The sequence below is a fragment of the Coregonus clupeaformis genome, chromosome 20 (assembly GCF_020615455.1).
Source record: "Coregonus clupeaformis isolate EN_2021a chromosome 20, ASM2061545v1, whole genome shotgun sequence".
Taxonomy (NCBI): Eukaryota; Metazoa; Chordata; class Actinopteri; order Salmoniformes; family Salmonidae; genus Coregonus; species Coregonus clupeaformis.
Genome location: NC_059211.1, coordinates 45649492 through 45669560, shown reverse-complemented (window position 1 = coordinate 45669560; position 20069 = coordinate 45649492). Strand labels below are relative to the sequence as shown.

Here is a 20069-nt window from a genome sequence, read left to right as displayed (position 1 = left end):
GTTTACGCAAACACATCATCGTATCAGTAAATGTGATGTTACGTCCTCCTCTCTCTGCAGGGGTCAGAAGGAACTGCCTTTCCTTCCTTTTCTTGCTCTACTTCACTCTTTTGTTCCCCACTGTTCCTCCTGCCAGGCATACCAGTCTGGAAGAAGGAATTTGGGGAGTGTGGGAGCAGTGGGGGGGGAATGACATCATCCTCTCTTTCTCCCGGGAGGTGGTGTCAGAGTACAGTATCACCCACCGGATCGCTGAAATTCAATTAGCTTCTTAACAACCCTGTGGTCCGTACAAAAAGGGACATATGTTGAACAGAAATGATATTTTCTCTTATGCGTATTATGTGTTTATTTGCAGATTTTGCTTCACCATGCCTTTGCATTGGTGGGCATTTCCTGGAGGGTATGGCAGGCAGGCACGGCACGGCACATCTCCCATTTGCTTGCTCAAAATGTGTGTGTCAGACTGATGACAGTTTGAGGGTGTAAGTGTTAATTATTGTGCAGAGGAAATTCTTATTTCTCTCTTACCAATTTCCCAAACGAATTTACATAATTTTGAGTGGCATAGCCTAACTAGCTATTACGGCATGCAAATCAGCAAGAGAGTGCTGGGATGAGGACAAATTGAGAGGGGGTTAAAGGAAACATTGCAATTATGTAAAACTTTTAGTCTCTTTTCATGCGTTTGGAATTGTTTTGTTATTCTATAAGAACAAGCATTTCACTGATCTGGTCAAGTATCTTAAATGCCTGAGTATCTTAAACCTGATTTTCATTTAATTTGTAGGGCTACTACATATATATTTTTAGATGCAGCCTATTTAATTTTTCCATAAGCAATTACTCTTATGTTATGGGACTAGTCTATGCAGAATTATTAAATGAAAAATCGGCTGACTGTAAAAGAGATAATCCATTTGGAATCGTGGATTGAACCCCTCCCCTTTAATCGCGTGGTTTCTCCCTGGTTTCTATGGGTTTCCCTCGTAGTTGCTCTCACTTGGATGTTTGCGATCAGTGGTTTCCAAGCGGAACTCTGCTGTGCTTCTCCACCCTCGCACGCATGCTGTCACACGGGAGCGAACTGTTTGTGCTTTCCATATTTACATTCATGGACAAAAGCTATTAAAATAGGACGACTTTCTACGATCAAAATGAAGAAAAGTGGAATAAAGCGCTAGCATTCTGAGTGGTAGGACTGAAGGTGTTTCTCAGCGCAATGCACTGTCAGTATAAAAGCTGGAATTTAATGAAAAGCTTATTTTAAAAGTTGTAGAATTTACATGGAAGTAGAATTATAGATTGAAGTGCTTAAATTGTAGTTTGTTTCAATGTTATCATCGTTCATCGAAGAGGACAAGAACGAAAGGAAAACATGATTACAGTGGGATGTTTTGGACCAATATGTTTTTAGCATATAAATATACTATTTGATTAGGTATTATTGTCATTAATGCATGTTAAACAGTTACCTGTATTGTTGCTTTAATGATAGTGGTATTTTGTTGTAAAATATAGGTGTGATGTAACATATTAGTTATCTTTGTTGATTGCCTTCTGTTTTGAAGCAAGTTTGACACAGGTCAGGAAAAAACGGTTTTCCTTTTTCTTATCCATGACTTGCAGTTGTTAGTAGTGGATTCAGTATCAGTTAATTAAATCAGACTTTATTACCTGGGCTTACAATTTAATTGTATGGTATACTGCTTTATTGTTTCTCTGAGCCGACATTAGTAGTAAATAAAGTCCAGTTGTCGTCTAGACTAGGGTTGATTTCTTTCTTATTTTTTTGCTGTCTGTTGCACAGTGGCCCCTGGACCAGTGGGAGAAGTGTCCACGTGCACACAGAGAAGATTATTGTAGGATTTAAGGCTATCCTTGTAGTCCTACATTATGAAGTGATGTTAGTGTTTTACTTAACTTCAGAACAGGATACACAATGTTAATCCAATCCACTGTATGTTGTCTATTTTGTCTGAGGTCTAGAATCAGGTCACTCAAGGGCAAGCAAGTAGTTTAACCAGAATCATAGTATTTTCCCTTTACAGCAGCCTGTCTTTCAACCAATCAAGTGCCTGAGGGAGCAGAGGTAAAATGGCAAAGTGGCTCAAAGACTATCTGAGTTTTGGGAGCAGGAGGATGCCTCCTCAGCCACCCAAACCAGACTACACAGAGAGTGAGATACTGAAAGCCTATCGGGCTCAGAAGAACCTAGACTTTGAGGACCCATACGAGGACTCTGAGAACCGGGCCAGAAACGACTCTGTGTCCTCGGACTCCTCCTACCCTGCCTTTGGTTCTCCTCTGAAGTCCGGCAGTGTGGATATGAAGGTTGTATCTCCCAAACATCGCCTCATCAAAGTGGACTCACAGGACCTGGGGCGAACTAAGATCTTACTGAGTGCCGTCTCCCTAGAAGAAAAAGAGCCTGTGAGTCATTTTCTGTTTTTTACATTAACATTCATTACCATTACAAAGACCTCTCTGCTTATTGATTAAGCCCATAAGCAAGTGACTGGTAATGTGAGTCAGAAGTATGCAATGTTTCAATACATCACGCCATGTTTGATGTGGCCGATAAATTGGCTGGCCTGGATGGCTCATTGGAAGGAATTGATGGGCTGGATGGCTCATTGAGTGGGGTGTCACAGTCCCCTGAATTTATGTCCAGACATAAATAATAAATGGTGTTTGGTTTAGCAAGCAGAGAGAGATCCCCATGTGAACCAATGGTGAGGAAAGACATACAGGCTGCATAGACCCACCCTGGATGAGTACAGTATGTGTTGGCAGGAGAACACACAGTCACAGCTGCAAGGGTCAGGGATGCTCAGAATTTCATAGAGCGAGAGAGACGGAGAGAAAGAGAGTAAGAGAGTGTCTGCCTATAGAGGCAGGGAATGCACATTGATTCAGTTAACAAATCAGCTCACACATCATCACTAAGGTAATGAGTGGATTGAGGGATAGCCTTCTCACAGCTGCATTCAAATCCATCTATTTTTTAAAATTTGAAACGCCACAAGTGCACAGCTCCTAAAGTGCATTGAAGGTCAAAGGGAAGGTAGAGTCGATACAGACTCTCTGTATGCTTGCTCTGGCTGCGCTCATTAATGTCTCAGTATGGAATTCTGGTGTGTGAGAACATCCATCCCCTCAATAACATTGCAATTTCAGTCCTGGGTGTTCGATAAGAGCAATTCCACAGTAACAATGATGCCAAAACGCAGCTTTTTCACTTAAAAATGTATGTCAAACAAAACCAATGATTGCAAAGTTAAACAAACCACGCAACTCTATCTACAAGGACTACTTTTAACAATTTCCGCAGAAAATTTTACAAAAACACAGTTACTTGAAGAACAGTGCAGATGCAAAGTTTGGTAACAGAATGACGGTTTGTGCTGTTTGTGTATATGTACAGTGCATTCGGAAAGTGTTCAGACCGCTTGACTTTTTCCACACTTTGTTACGTTACAGCTTTATTCTAAAATGGATTAAATCAATTTTTTCTTCCTTATCAATCTACATACAATAACCCATAATGACAAAGCAAAAACAGGTTTTTAGACATGTTTGCACATTTATATAAAAAAACGGAAATATTACATTTACATAAGTATTCAGACCCTTTAATCAGTACTTTGTTGGAGCAGCTTTGGCAGCAATTACAGCCTCGATTCTTCTTGGGTATGACGCTACAAGCTTGGCGCACCTGTATTTGGGGAGTTTCTCCCATTCTTCTCTGCAGATCCTCTCAAGCTCTGGCAGGTTGGATGGGGAGCGTCACTGCACAGCTATTTTCAGGTCTCTCCAGAGATGTTCGATCGGGTTCAAGTCCGAGCTCTGGCTGGGCCACTCAAGGACATTAAGAGACATGTCCTGAAGCCACTCCTGCATTGTATTGGCTGTGTGCTTAGGGTCGTTGTCCTGCTGGAAGGTGAACCTTCGCCACAGTCAGGTCCTGAGTGCAATCTTGGTTTCATCAGACCAGAGAATCTTGTTTCTCATGTTCTGAGAGTCTTTAGGTGCCTTTTGGCAAACTCCAAGCGGGCTGTCATGTGCCTTTTACTGAGGAGTGGCTTCTGTCTGGCCACTCTACCATAAATGCCTGATTGGTGGAGTGCTGCATCAATGGTGGTCTTTCTGGAAGGTTCTCCTATCTTCACAGAGGAACTCTGGAGCTCTTTCAGAGTGACCATCGGGTTCTTGGTCACCTCCCTGACCAAGGCCCTTCTGCCCAGATTGCTCAGTTTGGCTGGGCAGCCAGCTCTAGGAAGAGTCTTGGTGTTTCCGAACTTCTTCCATTTAAGAATGATGGAGGCCACTGTGTTCTTGGGGACCTTAAACGCTGCAGAATTTTTTTTGTACCCTTCCCCAGATCTGTGCCTCGACACAATCCTGTCTCTGAGCTTTACGGACAATTCCTTCGACCTCATGGCTTGGTTTTTGCTCTGACATGCACTGTCAACTGTGGGACCTTATATAGACAGGTGTGTGCCTTTTCCAAATCATGTCCAATCAATTGAATTTACCAATCAAGTTGTAGAAACATCTCAAGGATGATAAATGGTAACAGGATGCACCTGAGCTCAATTTTGAGTCTCATAGCAAAGGGTCTGAATACTTATGTAAATAAGGTATTTCTAAAAACCTGTTTTGGCTTTGTCATTATGGGGTATTGTGTGCAGATTGATGAGGAAAACAATTTATTTAATCCATTTTAGAATAAGGCTGTAACGTAACAACATTTGGAAAAAGTCAAGGGGTCTGAATACTTTCTGAATGCACTGTATGAGTGATACATTGTAATGTACTGTGTCTGTTATACCCCAGGTGGTTCCGTCAGCCCCAGCAGTAGGAGATACAGATTACTCTGATCCGTTTGATGTTCACCCAAACCCCCGTCCAGAGCCTGATCTGGGACCTGTGCCCTGCGAGAACAACGGCTACATGGAGCCTTATGAGGCCCAACGCGTCATCACAGGTGAGTCTGTTAGTAGGCTTTGGTTTTTGGATGAATCAAGTATTTCTCATTGTCCCAATTTATCACAGGAAAGGTAGGCTAATTACAACTGAAGGAATATATTCTCTGTTCATGGCATTTTTGTTCATATATCTCTCGCTGTCTTTTAGCCTGTTACCAGATCTGTTTGTGGTTTAGCCAACTCCTCTGACTTTGGTTATCATGCCTTAGATAGGAGAGTTGGCTAGAGCCTAGAGTACAAACAGATCTGCCGACGAGGCCACTTCACACTCCATTGCGGGAGCGAGACTTTTCCCCAGTCAGATTGTCCTCAGTCTGACTCACAACCTTACAAATGTCTCTATCCTACTATGCCCTTTCCCTCGCGCTCATCCTCCATCCCTTGGTTCAGATCTATCGTTTCTCATTTTGCCTTTCTGTAGTAACAACTAACTTTCCCAAACCACTGTCTGTCAGACCCATGTAGTGAAATGTCTCTATCACTAGAGTGGGGGATGGATTCTCCCCTAGCTGCTCTCAGGAGTCTGGGTAGCTTTTCAATCCGTCTGAGAGTCAGTGTGTGTGAGTGTGTTTGACTGTTGTCTTTGCTGGCTTCATTCAGGTCAGAAGCAGTTCATAGTCACAGGGTTAGGACAAAGGGTCTCTTAGTCTTTAAGCTTGTTAAATACACAATGGAGCCTAAGCCAGTGAGCCAGTCAACCCAGGACTGAGTTGCTGTGGTACAGTTGAAGTCGGAAGTTTACATACACCTTAGCCGAATACATTTAAACTCAGTTTTTCACAATTCCTGACATTTAAACCTAGGAAAAATTAATTGTCTTAGGTCAGTTAGGATCACCACTTTATTTGAAGAATGTGAAATGTCAGAATAATAGTAGAGGGCATTATTTATTTCAGCTTTTATTCCTTTCATCACATTTCCAGTGGGTGAGAAGTTTACATACACTCAATTAGTATTTGGTAGCATTGCCTTTACATTGTTTAACTTGGGTCAAACGTTTCGGGTAGCCTTCCACAAACTTCCCACAATAAGTTGGGTGAATTTTGGCCCATTCCTCCTGACAGAGCTGGTGTAACTGAGCTGGTGTAACTGAGGTTTGTAGGCCTACTTGCTCGCACATGCTTTTTCAATTCTGCCTACACATTTTCTATAGGATTGAGGTCAGGGCTTTGTGATGGCCACTCCAATACCTTGACTTTGTTGTCCTTAAGCCATTTTGCCACAACTTTGGAAGTATGCTTGGGGTCATTGTCCATTTGGAAGACCCATTTGCGACCAAGCTTTAACTTCCTGACTGATATCTTGAGATGTTGCTTCGATATATCCACATAATTTTCCTTCCTCACAATGCCAACTATTTTGTGAAGTGCACCAGTCCCTCCTGCAGCAAAGCACCCCCACAGCATGATGCTGCCACCCCCGTGCTTCACGGTTGGGATGGTGTTCTTCGGCTTGCAAGCCACCCCCTTTTTCCTCCAAACATAACGATGGTCATTATGGCCAAACAGTTCTATTTTTGTTTCATCAGACCAGAGGACATTTCTCCAAAAAGTATGATATTTGTCCCCATGTGCTGTTGCAAACCGTAGTCTGGCTTTTTTATGGCGGTTTTGGAGTATTGGCTTCTTCCTTGCTGAGCGGCCTTTCAGGTTATGTCGATATGTGTCATGCACAAAGTAGACCAACTTGCCAAAACTATAGTTTGTTAACAAGACATTTGTGGAGTGGTTGAAAAACGAGTTTTAATGACTCCAACCTAAGTGTATGTAAACTTCCGACTTCAACTGTATGTCAGTTGGCGCTCATTAAAAAACATGGTGGAACAGGGAAAGCCAGGTGTGACACTGAATATCGCTCTGATTCTCAAGTAGAACAGCTATTATCCCCCCTAGAGACAGATTATCAACTGACCTTAAATGGCGTTTTTGCTTTTAGGTGTTCTGTTTTTTTCAGAGACCCGTATTTTATTTTATTTTCTTGTGTGTTTTTGGCAGATGTCGTCCCCAAGGTATCTTAAATGTGGTTCTGTCACGTTTTTGAAAGTTTAGTTGGGGAGAATAAAGGCAGAACTCAGTTTCGACTCTCTTTCACCCGCTGGTCTGTCATACATTTGCATACCGTAATAGATTCCTGATTCCCTTCAAGATACGTTCTTTGAATTCTCTCTCCCTTCATGTTCCCATCCATTTCTCATTCCCACCCTGCCTATTTTCATCTCCCTCCCCTAATCTCCTCCATCTCCTCTCTGCTCCCCGACACTCCATGCTCCCTGCACAGGTACAGCAGCATGCCACAATACCGAGCCTGCCTCTATCTCAATGATTTAACACCAACCAGCCCTCCCCTCCCTTCCTCACCTTCTCCTCCTCCTCCCACCTCAGGGTCTGTCCGCAGGGCCCCCTCTGTCGCCATGGATACGGCAGGGGCGCCCAATAGCAGTGTTTAGTCTGAAGGTTAAAGTTAGCCTGTTCTGCTTTTCACCAGCCAACCCTCCCATTAAGCTCCAGCACTCTTTCCCTCTCACATCACTGCACCTCCATAGACAGGCTGATGGTGGAGACAAAAGATCCTTCCACTTTCCTTACACCCAATATTGCCTGGTTTTTTAAGCCTTGAGCTTCACACATCAATGAGATACGGTAGTTGTTTCAGAAGTCTGTCTTCAGGCGTTTTGTTATTTAAATAATCTATGGCTTCTCAGCTAAAAGTCACACGTAACTCTCTGAAGGTTGGAGGTGTTGGGAAATTGTTTTATATAACATGCTCCATGCTGAGAAACCTGATGAAAATGCTAATGAGACTGGCTGTTGTGAGATTCAGTAACTAGATTGCTGCTGTAACTGTGAAGAGAAGGGCTGTTCTTCTGCTTTTACAACTCCGGGTCTAACCCAGAGCTTAGTTAAGCCTCTCCATATGATGCGTTGGGCCGTCAGCAAGCTGTGCAAACATAATTTGTTTCCCACCCTCAAATTCAACTCATGTTGTTTTTGCTCAACAGGCATTTTATATAATTTGCTGTGACAGATGCAATTGACCTCCTGTTGTAGGAATCTTGTGTTTTCTAACCAAAATTACAGTTTGTTTTCTGTTTCTGTATTTTCTTCTAAATTATTAACTGCTAGTTCATAAATCCTTCATGCCAGAGTCTGACTTTGAAATGATGTGTGCGTGTGTGTTGAAAAACAAATGGAATAGTCGCACGCTATTCATTGAAATTAGTCAAATGTTTGTGTTCTCTCTAACAGAGTTGCAGCGCGGTCCCGGGGTGGGTCGGACACGAGGTGAGGTGCAGCTCTATGACACCCCCTATGAGGATGAGCGGGGGCGGCCGCTAGGGGTGGGGTTGGGGTACGGAGACCCCCTGGAGGAGGGCAGGGAGAGCCGGCTGCCGCAGGATGACGAGCGGCCAGCAGACGAGTACGACCAGCCCTGGGAGTGGAAAAAAGAGAACATCTCTAAAGCCTTCGCAGGTACTGACCTACTGACTGACCTCAGTCTCATCCTCAGCAACCTGAGTAGCTATCTCACACTGTCACTATTACACTCATTAGGTTTCGACTGTTCGAGTTCTATTTTTATAACACAAGGGCAAGGCCTGCACTGTAAAAAAAAAAAAGCACATTTTTCTATATGCCAACAGTGCACAACAAGAGGCATTTTTTTATGCCCACCGTTCCTCCGTTTTTATAGGCATTTATTTCTGTAGGCTTAACGGGAGCTTGTGTGCGAACTCAGCACGCGTGTGTAGAGGGAGCGGTTGGAACGTAATTGAGTGATGCTTGCCGTGTTTTTTTGTGCCCCTTAAATGCACATGTACAAATGGAACACTAGAGTCAAAGCAAATTGACATTGTCTTCAAGACAAAAAAAAAAATAATTCCCAGGACAAGCCACAAAGCACAAAATTGGATCTCTGGTGAAAGACAGTTTTGACGTCCGTTCGAGTACTCGATTACTTACCCCTAACACTCACAACCACCCTTTCACACTCAATGACCAATCTTTCACTTTTTACTCTCACCGTACTAAACACACACTTTGAATGACCACTTTCACACTCTCAGTCCATTGCACACACACATTGAATGATCACATTCATGACTACTTGCCAATTGAACACGAGACTGGATGATAAGTGTGACTTTGTGCTGTGTGTGTTAATGAATTTTCTATCTGTATCCGACACACATACACTGAGTATACAAAACATTAAGAACACCTGCTTTTTCCATGATATAGACTGACCAGGTGATTCCAGGTGAAAGCTATGATCCCTTATTGATGTCACTTGTTAAATCCACTTCAATCAGTGTAGATGAAGGGGAGGAGACCGGTTTAAACCATCTACAGTCTAAGCCCTGTCTAAGCCGGGGGGTGGGTTCTACTAAGCTATATGGAATTGTTTTAAGAAGGTCATACCAAGGATCATTTAGCTATTTGATTTTGAATTTTAAGACCCCTTGAAGTATCCAAAAAATTTTTTAAAAAATATTGATGAAAATATAATTTGGCCTTCCTGCTATTAGCCCATACAAACGCATTGAATAACAGATTCACTATATGGAACAACAGATAGTCCCCCCCAAAAAAATCTAAAGGAAGTTTGTTCTGAGGTGTCTGTCCTATATCTGAGAGATAAGGAAACATTTATTTTATTTTGTTTTTTTAGATTTTAGTCATTTTAGCAGACGCTCTTATCCAGAGTGCATACATTATTTTTTAAATTTATTTTTCATACTGGCCCCCCGTTGGAATTGAACCACAACCCTGGCGTTGCAAACGCCATGCTCTACCAACTGAGCTACATCCTTGCCGGCCATTCCCGCCCCATGGGTCTCCCCGTCGCGGCCGGCTACGACAGAGCCTGGATTCAAACCAGGATCTCTAGTGGCACAGCTAGCACTGCAATGCAGTGCCTTAGACCACTGCGCCACTCGGGAGGTTTGTATTTAACTCCTTATTTTTGGCACTAAACAGTCTCCATATATACAGTGCATTCGGAAAGTATTCAGACCCCTTTAATTTTTCCACATTTTGTTATGTTACAGCCTTTTTCTCAAATTGATTAAATTCCTTTTTCCCCTCATCAATCTACCCACAACACCACATAATGACAAAGCAAAAACAGGTTTCTAGACATTTAAAAAAAAATCTGAAATATCACTTTTACATAAGTATTCAGACCCTTTACTCAGTACTTTGTTGAAGCACCTTTGGCAGCAATTACAGCCTCGATTCTTCTTGGGTATGACGCTACAAGCTTGGCACACCTGTATTTGGGGAGTTTCTCCCATTCTTCTCTGCAGATCCTCTCAAGCTCTGTCAGGTTGGATGGGGAGCGTCGCTGCACAGCTATTTTCAGGTCTCTCCAGAGATGTTCGATCGGGTTCGAGCCCGGGCTCTGGCTGGGCCACTCAAGGATATTCAGAGACTTGTCCCGAAGCCACTCCTGCGTTGTCTTGGCTGTGTGCTTAGGGTCGTTGTCCTGTTGGAAGGTGAACCTTCGCCACAGTCTGAGGTCCTGAGTGCTCTGGAGCAGGTTTTCATCAAGGATCTCTCTGTACTTTGCTCCGTTCATCTTTCCCTCGATCCTGACTAGTCTCCCAGTCCCTGCCGCTGAAAAACATACCCACAGCATGATGCTGCCACCACCATGCTTTACCGTAGGGATGGTGCCAGGTTTCCTGCAGACGTGACCCTTGGCATTCAGGCCAAAGTGTTCAATCTTGGTTTCATCAGACCAGAGAATCTTGTTTCTCATGGTCTGAGTCCTTTAGGTGCCTTTTTTGCTAACTCCAAGCGGGCTGTCATGTGCCTTTTACTGAGGAGTGGCTTCCGTCTGGCCACTGTACCATAAAGGCCTGATTGGTGGAGTGCTGCAGAGATGGTTGTCCTTCTGGAAGGTTCTCCCATCTCCACAGAGGAACTCTGGAGCTCTTTCAGAGTGACAATCAGGTTCTTGGTCACCTCCTTGACCAAGACCCTTCTTCCACAATTGCTCAGTTTGGCCGGACGGCCAGCTCAAGGAAGAATCTATGTGGTTCCAAATGTCTTCCATTTAAGAATGATGGAGGCTACTGTGTTCTTGGGGACCTTCAATGATGCAGATTTTTTTTTTAGTACCCTTCCCCAGATATGTGCCTCGACACAATCCTGTCTCGGAGCTCTACGGACAATTCCTTCGACCTCATGGCTTGGTTTTTGCTCTGACATGCACTGTCAACTGTGGGACCTTATATAGACAGGTGTGTGCCTTTCCAAATCATGTCCAATCAATTGAATTTACCACAGGTGGACTCCAATCAAGTTGTAGAAACATCTCAAGGATGATCAATGGAAACAGGATGCACTTGAACTCAATTTTGAGTCTCATAGCAAAGGGTCTGAATACTTATGTAATAAAGTATTAAAGGTCTGAATACTTTATTTGTAATACATTTGCAAACATTTATAGGAACCTGTTTTCGCTTTGTCATTATGGGGTATTGTGTGTAGATTGATGAGGGAAAAAAATAATTTAATCAATTTTAGAATAAGGCTGTAATGTAACAACATGTGGAAAAATAGAACGGGTCTGAATACTTTCTGAATGCACTGTACTTCCATTCATTTTTTCAACTGGTACCGGGGGACTTTCAGACGAGTCTTGTGAGGCCTGTGGGCATCCTAGAGCAAAACAACTGACGTGTTCGTGAGAGTCTCACTTTTCCACAGAGGGGTCATATTAGTGTGTAGCCAAACTGTTCAGACGGTACAGACAGAAGTTGGCAGATCGGCTGTACCGACTTCAGACGAGTCACAAGATGCTTGTGGGGGTCGTAGAGAAAAACAGAGAACACCATCGTGTTCGTGAGAGTCTCATCTTTCCATAGAGGGGGTCATAAACTGTTTGGACGCTACAGATGATTTTGTGAGAAGACGGATTTTCGGGACGTTTCATGATCTGACAAACACCGCTCTATCTCTGTCACCTTTCACCGCAGATGCGGAAGTGCGGCATCGGTGGATGCAGTGGATTGAGATGCATTCAATGCAAAAAACAACAACCAGATATCTCTAGCTAAAACTGACTGATTTCTATGGGAGTTTTTTAAAATTATGCTAATTTAATTTCCGCGAGGCTTCGGAAATCAACTCTAGGGGTGTGTTAACGAAGGATTTTTAAGCCTCGAGACAATTGAGACATGGATTGTGTATGTATGCTCAGAGAGTGAATGGGCAAGACAAAATACTTAAGTGCCTTTTGAAATGGGGTATGGTAGAAGGTGTGGTAGTAGGTGTCAAGAACTGCATTGATGCGGGGGGTTTTCACGCTCAACAGTTTCCAGTGTGTATCAAGAATGGTCCACCACCCAAAGGACATCCAGCCAACTTGAAACAACGGTGGGAAGCTTTGGAGTCAACATGGGCCAGTATCCTTCTGAAATGCTTTCAACACCTTGTAGAGTCCATGAATTGAGGCTGTTCTGAGGGCAAAAAGGGTTCCTAATGTTTGGAATACTCAGTGTACATCTTAACAATATGAGGGGTTTTTATATTGTGAGGCCCTGTCTCCGTTTCTGGTATGCGTGTTGGAGGTGTGGGTGTTTGTGTGTGAGATTGACAGACTGGCGTGGGCAGTAGATCAGTTACGATACGGCAGGGCAAGCCTACTTAATTGAGCTGCATCTCAGTCAGGAGGTCAAGGTGACAGGAGAATAAATCAACACGCTTGCTTTCACGCTCCTCCTTCTCCTCCCCCTCTCTTCTCAGTTAATTACATGCTCACGTGTGCATGACTGGTCCAGTGCTAATAAGCAGGTGGTCAGCAGAACCGCTACAGCAGCACACGACACACAGACAGACACACAGACACAAACACACAGAACATGTTCAAATCACGTTACCTCGCAGGCATTAAATAGACAACGTAGCGTTGACGGAGAGGATTACTTCCATTGGGTGAGCGATCCTCTCAGAAGATTTAAGGGCTAAAACCCAGATCTCGTGGACAGGATCTATTACAACCCCAACGGTACCAGATGGGAAAAAACCTTCACTCATGATTTTATGGCACCTGTTTTTCTACCTGCAGTCAGTCAGCTGCCAGCGCCCGGGCCTGTGTGAACAGATTGGGGGGTTGGAGTGAAAAACAGAAACACTATAGTATTTTCCATTTTCACATTTTATCCATAATCCCAGTCAGATGTCGGGCGTTACTAGGCAGGGTTGGTGTGGCAGCACTGAGGGGTAGTTGAAGAGCTGTAGAGAGGGAGGGAGAGAGAGAGGTGGGACGTCCAAGGTTATGTCAGATTTGATGTGAGCTGTGGATGTTTGTGGAGCCCCAGCGACTCCAAAGGGAGGGGACAGAAGATAATTAATGACATTGGCTGTGGAGGAGCAGGGAGGGGGTGAGGTGAGGGTGAGGTTGAGGATGGGGGAGTCGAATCCATTGTGGCAGGGAGCAATCAGTCACGCGTGGAGCTGACACCCTCTACTTCACTGTGGCCTCCCCTCCCCCAGTGGTGACAGGACTGTCCCTGCTGTTCTCCCTCCCTGGCGAGGTGGAACACAGCCTGATAACCCACAATCTGCCAGCAGTGCCTCAGCTCTCACCTCATCACCGCACGCACGCATGAACACATACACTGCTGTCAGTAGACCTGATTATCACCAGTCACCAAAGTCAGGAGAAATGTTCCCTTTAATTTTATTTGGCACTGAGCAAATTTCAGATCTGCTGTGCAACTTCCAGCGCGCGTTTACTGTGAACACTGAGGCTGTACCCGCTTTAAGTTTCAGTTTAAGACAGTGGTCAAGTAGGCTACTGTGGCTTTTTGATCATAATGTAGGCCTACCAGAGTGGCCTACCATCGAAAACAATGGAGAAAATTAATCCCATAACATTTTAACATGGAAATAGCTGTTCTATCATTCAGCCTACAGTAGCAGCCAATGTGTGGTGTTCAATGTAGGCGTACATTCCATTAGACTTTTGAAAAGAACATGCAGGGCCTGACATTAACCTGTTTATCCACTTGTCCTTCAGACAAGGTGACTGAAAATGTTGTTGTTTGATGCAAGAAACCACTTTACAAAATAAAATGCATTATTATTCCCATACCATTTTTACAGAGAATTAGACAAAGTATGCTACCCTCTCAAAATACAACACTGCCACTTTAAGACAAAAAAAAGCTCTTTACCAGACTCACTTTTCAAAGATGTCTAGAAATGTACATGTTTTATGGTCTTATAGGAAGCAATCACTCCCCCATTGCTGACTACAAATGATCTATAACTGGGCTAATAACTCACTAAATAGCAATGGATATGAACAAATATGCACACTTGGCTACATCCAGCTCTCGCTTTGATTTACATTGACATTTTAGTCATTTAGCAGACGCTCTTATCCAGAGCGACTTACAGTTAGTGAGTCATTCTTTTTATTTATTTTTAATTTTTTAATATATATTTTTTTTACTGGCCCCCGTGGGAATTGAACCCACAACCCTGGCGTTGCAAACGCCATGCTCAACTAACTGAGCTACATCCCTGCCGGCCATTCCCTCCCCTATCCTGGACGACGCTGGGCCAATTGTGCGCCGCCCCATGGGTCTCCCGGTCACGGCCGGCTACGACAGAGCCTGGATACGAACCAGGATCTCTAGTGGCACAGCTAGCACTGCAATACAGTGCCTTAGACCACTGCGCCACTCGGGGGACAAAACAAGTGCATCTACTCATGACCGCTCATGCTGTAAACACAGTCGAGTATGAAAAAATGTATGCACTCACTAACTGTAAGTCGCTCTGGATAAGAGCGTCTGCTAAATGACTAAAATGTCAATGTATGTAGTTCAAAGGGAATAGCACAGATCCATATATGGCAATGGTCTATTTGCATATAGGCCTACTGCAGCTCTGTGTAGAGTGTGGGCTTAGTCATGCGTGTCAATGCAATAGAATTCTACTCCGATGCGTTCTGCCTACAAAAAAATCTCTTGCATAGTTCGTTTTGTTTTGGTATGTTGCATTGAAAGTGGCTAGTTTTGCATTGATTCGATCACAATTCCCACAGTAAAGGGAAAGGTTGATAGTGTTAACTAAGGGGGAAAACTCTAGAAAGTTCTCGTGTTTCTCTGCACAGGCTGGTATTTACTCTGCGCAGCAGTCCCGGGGAGCTGCGCGCCTGCGAACGCGCAGCTTAGAGGGAACATTGGTCAGGAGTGGGAACAGGATGCTCATTAATAAAATAAAATCACATTTAGAGGGGGCTTTTTGGATAGTTGCATATTATTGCATGCACAATTATGATAATCAGGAAGTTAAATGCTGTGCATATCCTCTTGCCAGTGGAATGTACAGTATTCATTGTGGAGTCCAGTCCAGCTCAGGTGGTTGAGATCAGTGTCTAGGTGTGAGTTGGTAGTCAACTACTTAACACCAGCAGTGTGAGAGAGCCTGCAGCTGGCAGAGAGACAGGCCTCAGTCCAGTAGGTTTTAATTAGTACACTACAAATCTGTCACTAGCACCTAGCTCCCCCCTATTACAACCATCATTAATTCCTGTGAATGTTTCAACATTCAACATTGAGGGTGGCATAGATAGACCTGCAGCCATGCAACACCAGTTAGTGAGCTAATGAAATGGACACTCATTACTCCACACAGAATGCCCTGTCTAATGAGTAGATTAGTGGTGTTAGGTACACAGCATCTTTGATCTATGTGCTGTTAGCATCTGATCTCTGATATCCCTCCACAAGTAAGATACAGCTAAATATAATTTAAAGATCTTTCACACAATATTTTGCGGATACGGAGTGTTGGATTAGTTTTCAAGGTGTGAATGTACTGTAGACGGGTGTCTGGAAAGTCTACAAAGACACCTTTATGTGTGTATGTGTGTGTGCGTGTGTGTTGGAGAAATTGTACATAAGTTATTCTACTCATTTACTATATTTCATTATGCCATTTCAGTACTGAATTGTTATTTTCATAATGTGTGCTTGTGTGAGTAGGACGAGTGAATGTGAGGAAGATAGAAGCAGTCAAGGTCGCGTCCAGCGAGGAGGAACCAGCTGCATGAGTTAGAAAAACAACTAATCTCAGAATGTGGGCACGCTCGGACAGCGTACCAAGATAGAAGAAGTCACACTCAGATAATGGAATATGTGAACTGGTTTCAACTGGATCTGTTTATGCACCCTTCCCCATTAGCAGTTGAAACCTTCTGTAACTAGGGCGTTCCTAACTTAATAAAATGCAAGAGGAGCGGAGACTGATTCAGAGTGGTTTTGGAGGATTGTAACTGAGCAGTCTCCGAGCACTCTCCTTGCAAGTAAAATATACTCAATTCTCTGTGTCTTTTCTTGTGCAGGTTATTCTTATAAATGTTGGGGGTTTAAACCTAACATTTAAATGGTCCTTCGAGCCGGATGCCAAGATACCTGACGATCCCAGCGGGCGAGTGAGATCCAGACAAGTCTGTGGCCACAGCATTAAGACCCTTTTACGGGACTGGTCCCTCCCCTTGCGGGCTGGGATCCGATGGTTGAAGGTAGATCCAAGAACGCAGAGAATTGTGAGTAAAAAATTCATAAAAAAAAGAGGAATGAATGTGAATGAAGTAAAGTAATTTTCAAACAGTTAAATTCCGTGGAGGGTAGACTCCTCTAGTTACCAAACTAGTTAAATTCTACGTAGGACGGCGGAGTCCTCTGTGTTGAAAAGAAAAACCCTGACAATTCTAGAACTCTATCAGGTAAAGTAGTTTTCGAACAGTTAAATTCCGTGGAGGGTAGACTCCTCTAGTCACTGAACTAGTTAAATTCTATGTAGGACGGCGGAGTCCTCTGTGTCGAAAAATCATATAAAAGTTGTATGAAAGTGTAAGAGTGTGACTGGAAATATAAACACCACTAGGTATTTGTATTTCATACCAAACGAACAAGGTGTAAACGGTGAACCTTTGTGGATGCTTGTAGGTAAGAAAACTCCACCTGGAAAGGTTGAAGTGAGTTTTACCATAAAGGGTTGTTGATCACCGTCTTGTTCGATTAAGACCCAGTGTTAGAACACTCTAGGTGTTGAGAACCCACTGGGCCCAAATTTAGTTCAAAATGGGGAAGGGACAAAGCAAAGAAAAACAAAAGTTCCTTGACAACCTTCCGTGCAAAGATTGGAAAGTAGTACAAAAGAAGATCCTACAGCAACAGAACCCTATGTTACTGGATAAAAAAAAGTACAAGTTTAGTGGAAAATTGTCTACCACCGGTCTAAAAGAGCTGCAACAAAAAAAATAAAAAAATGCAGACAGAACGAGGATAGGATGAGGAAAGAAGGTTGAACAGATAATTGATAATGGATCATTTGAGATGAGATCACATGTAGCAGAGTTAGGGTAATCAATTAAATAATCATTGTATACTCGAGGAATTTTGAGTGGTTTTATAGATTAGTAATGAGGAATTAGATTGATACAAACAATTATTGATGGGTTAAGACTGGGGATAACCAGGAGAAAGAGATTAGCTCATCTCGTTGGAATGTTGCCAAGGGCTAGGGGAGCAGTAGTGAAGTTAGGCCGTATTTAGGTCATAAAAGTGAACTACCAAATTAAGGCCTGGCTATTTGTGGTTGTTTTTTCAAATTGGGTTTTCAAATAAAAAACAACACACCTAGTATGATGTTTATAAAGCCTTGTTGTTTCAATTTTGGGGGTTTCAGCAGGTCAAGGGTGATAGGTCTTAGAGGAGCACACAGTGAATTTTATGGAGTTTTTTTTTTTTAGCTTTTGGCTGAGTTTGGGGTATATATGATTTCTTATGAGAATGAATGTCATGAGGATTTAATGAACACTTGGGATAGCTAACATTTATGAAATATTTAGAATAATGGTAATGTTTAGTATACTATGGGATTAAACAGTTCGTTAAATGATTTCAATGGCCTCTGAACTCTGTTTTAACATTCTGGTGTTATTTTAATCATCCACACTAGTAAATTCTAAAGGCATGAGAGGAGGACTTTAAGATAGTTTATTTTACTAAGTTGAGGGTAATTTATAGTACTGTGAAAATTGTGAAGAAGATTATAATTTGGTAATAATATATTTGATTTGAACCATAAAATAACAGAAGAGAGAGTGGAGGAATGGCAATTGGATAATGAATTACCAATATTAACTAAAGTGATTGTTTAGATAGGTGGTAATATTGACACATGGCCAAATCATGTGTCAAAAGGGGGGATGGTTGGATTAAATATTAAATATATACGAAGGGAGAGGACAGGGAATACGTGCAAATGACAATCCTAGAGGATGTTGGTCATGTGGGAAAGAGGGACACATAGCCAGAGATTGCAAAAACGATCCCTCACACAACAATAAGAACCGCATGGCCCTCACACGACAATCAGAACTATGGTCCCAGGGACCTACAGATGTGGGATTAGTTAAAGGAGCAGCACCTGTAATAATAAGACCTAAAACAGAGCATCGCCCTAGGATAAAACAATACCCCCTAAAACCAGATGCAATGATTGGAATAGAGCCAGTGATTGAAGGTTTAGAGAAAGCAGGTGTGCTAATTGAATGTGCTGAGTCGCCGTGCAATACACCAATTTTTCCAGTAAAAAGGCACCTCCATCAACAGGGTGGAGGATGGTTCAAGATCTGCAAGCTGTAAACAATGCTGTTATCCAAAGATCTCCATGTGTGGCAGACCCACACACGTTGCTAAATTCATTAAACCCAAAGGCTAAATATTTCACCGTAGTGGATATCAGTAATGCATTTTTCTCGGTACCAGTGCATAAAGATAGCCAACACTGGTTCACAAATGGTCTAACCCCTTATGAAGTGTTGTTTGGCAGACCTTATAGATTACCATGTTTTAAAAACTTATGGGAAACTGATGACGATAGCACACTAGCAGATTACATGAGAAAAATGCTGCAACAACAAAAGCAATTGACAGAATCAACTGATGATGGTACAACCTCTGTGTCCTTACAGAAAGACCAGTTAGTTGAACCAGGAGACTGGGTCCTGATAAAAAGTATAAAGAAGAAGCATTGGCACTCACCTAAGTGGGAAGGACCCTACCAAGTGCTGTTAACCACAGGTACCGCAGTAAAGATTGCAGAACGTAGTACATGGATTCATTTGACCCACTGTAAAATAATAATTGGACATGTCTAAAATAACTATTTCCATCATACTGTTCGTAGTCACCATTCTTATATGTTTCATAGTGATAACTCTATGGTATCTGCTGTAGCGTTGTAGCTCTTCAACGTACCACCAGAGAAAGTCCGGTTACAAAGGGAACTGTAATTTTAGTTTGCAGTTGTCTCAAACCCGGTGAAGATTGTCCACCACTCTGTTGTAGGTAAATAGGAGGAGTTCCAATCTACAGCAGAATGATCACTCAAGCGCATAAAAAGATGGTGGCAGTGGGTGGAATAGTTGGAATGATTATAGTGGTGTCATTACTGTTGTGGGAGAAGAATCATAGTGTGCAGAAGAGAAGGGTGGGCTATTATAACACCAAACCGTCGCAAATCCAGAAAAAGATTTTGAAAAACCCTTGTAATACTACAGATGGAGATCAGGATAAGACAGAAGAACTGTATTTTTGCTATCAGAATAACAGCACCCAAGCGGTGTTCACTTTCGATAATACCTTGAAAATAGGAGGTTACGGTCTAGATAGTTGGGAAGATTATGACTGGTATTTGGACTGTAGTGGCATGAAACAATCAGGGCATTGGTGGGGAAACGTGTTCACCACTACAGGAAAATGGTCAGAGGGGTCGTTTGGGTTTTCTTCTAATTCTAAAAAATGGAAAAACAGGTCTCTTTGACAAAAACAAACAGAAAGATAATGCTGAACATTAATACAACCCAAATACCTTTCGGACAGCCCGACAGTTTCAGTGAGCATCAGAACCTCCGTGTCACGGACTAGCTTTATGTATTTGGAGGCCACACGCTCAAGATCCCTGTACCACGTTACTGCTGTGCCCAAATGTCACTATGACAAATACGACACTATCTCTAACACCGCCAGACATCACGCCAGGCCCA

At 42.8% G+C, this 20069-nt stretch overlaps 1 protein-coding gene and 1 long non-coding RNA gene across 5 annotated transcripts in view; both read left to right on the top strand.

Moving 5' to 3' along the window:
• Positions 1 to 966: 966 nt before the first annotated feature.
• LOC121533509 (SH2 domain-containing adapter protein D) overlaps positions 967 to 20069 on the top strand; it is a 32102-nt gene continuing 12999 nt past the window's right edge. The window contains exons 1-4 of one of the 4 annotated variants that reach the window (XM_041839510.2): positions 967 to 1195; positions 2052 to 2433; positions 4840 to 4990; positions 8237 to 8461. In XM_041839510.2, the coding sequence (XP_041695444.1) occupies positions 2098 to 2433; positions 4840 to 4990; positions 8237 to 8461 (712 nt within the window). In that variant the 5' untranslated portion in view covers positions 967 to 1195; positions 2052 to 2097. Of the gene's footprint in view, positions 1442 to 2051; positions 2434 to 4839; positions 4991 to 8236; positions 8462 to 20069 lie in introns of all 4 variants that reach the window. The other 3 variants (XM_041839511.2, XM_041839509.2, XM_041839508.2) reach the window with 3 other exon arrangements.
• LOC123481433 lies at positions 16506 to 19544 on the top strand. Its single transcript, XR_006657103.1, has 2 exons — positions 16506 to 16559; positions 18996 to 19544. It is a non-coding gene; the product is annotated as an uncharacterized LOC123481433 (long non-coding RNA).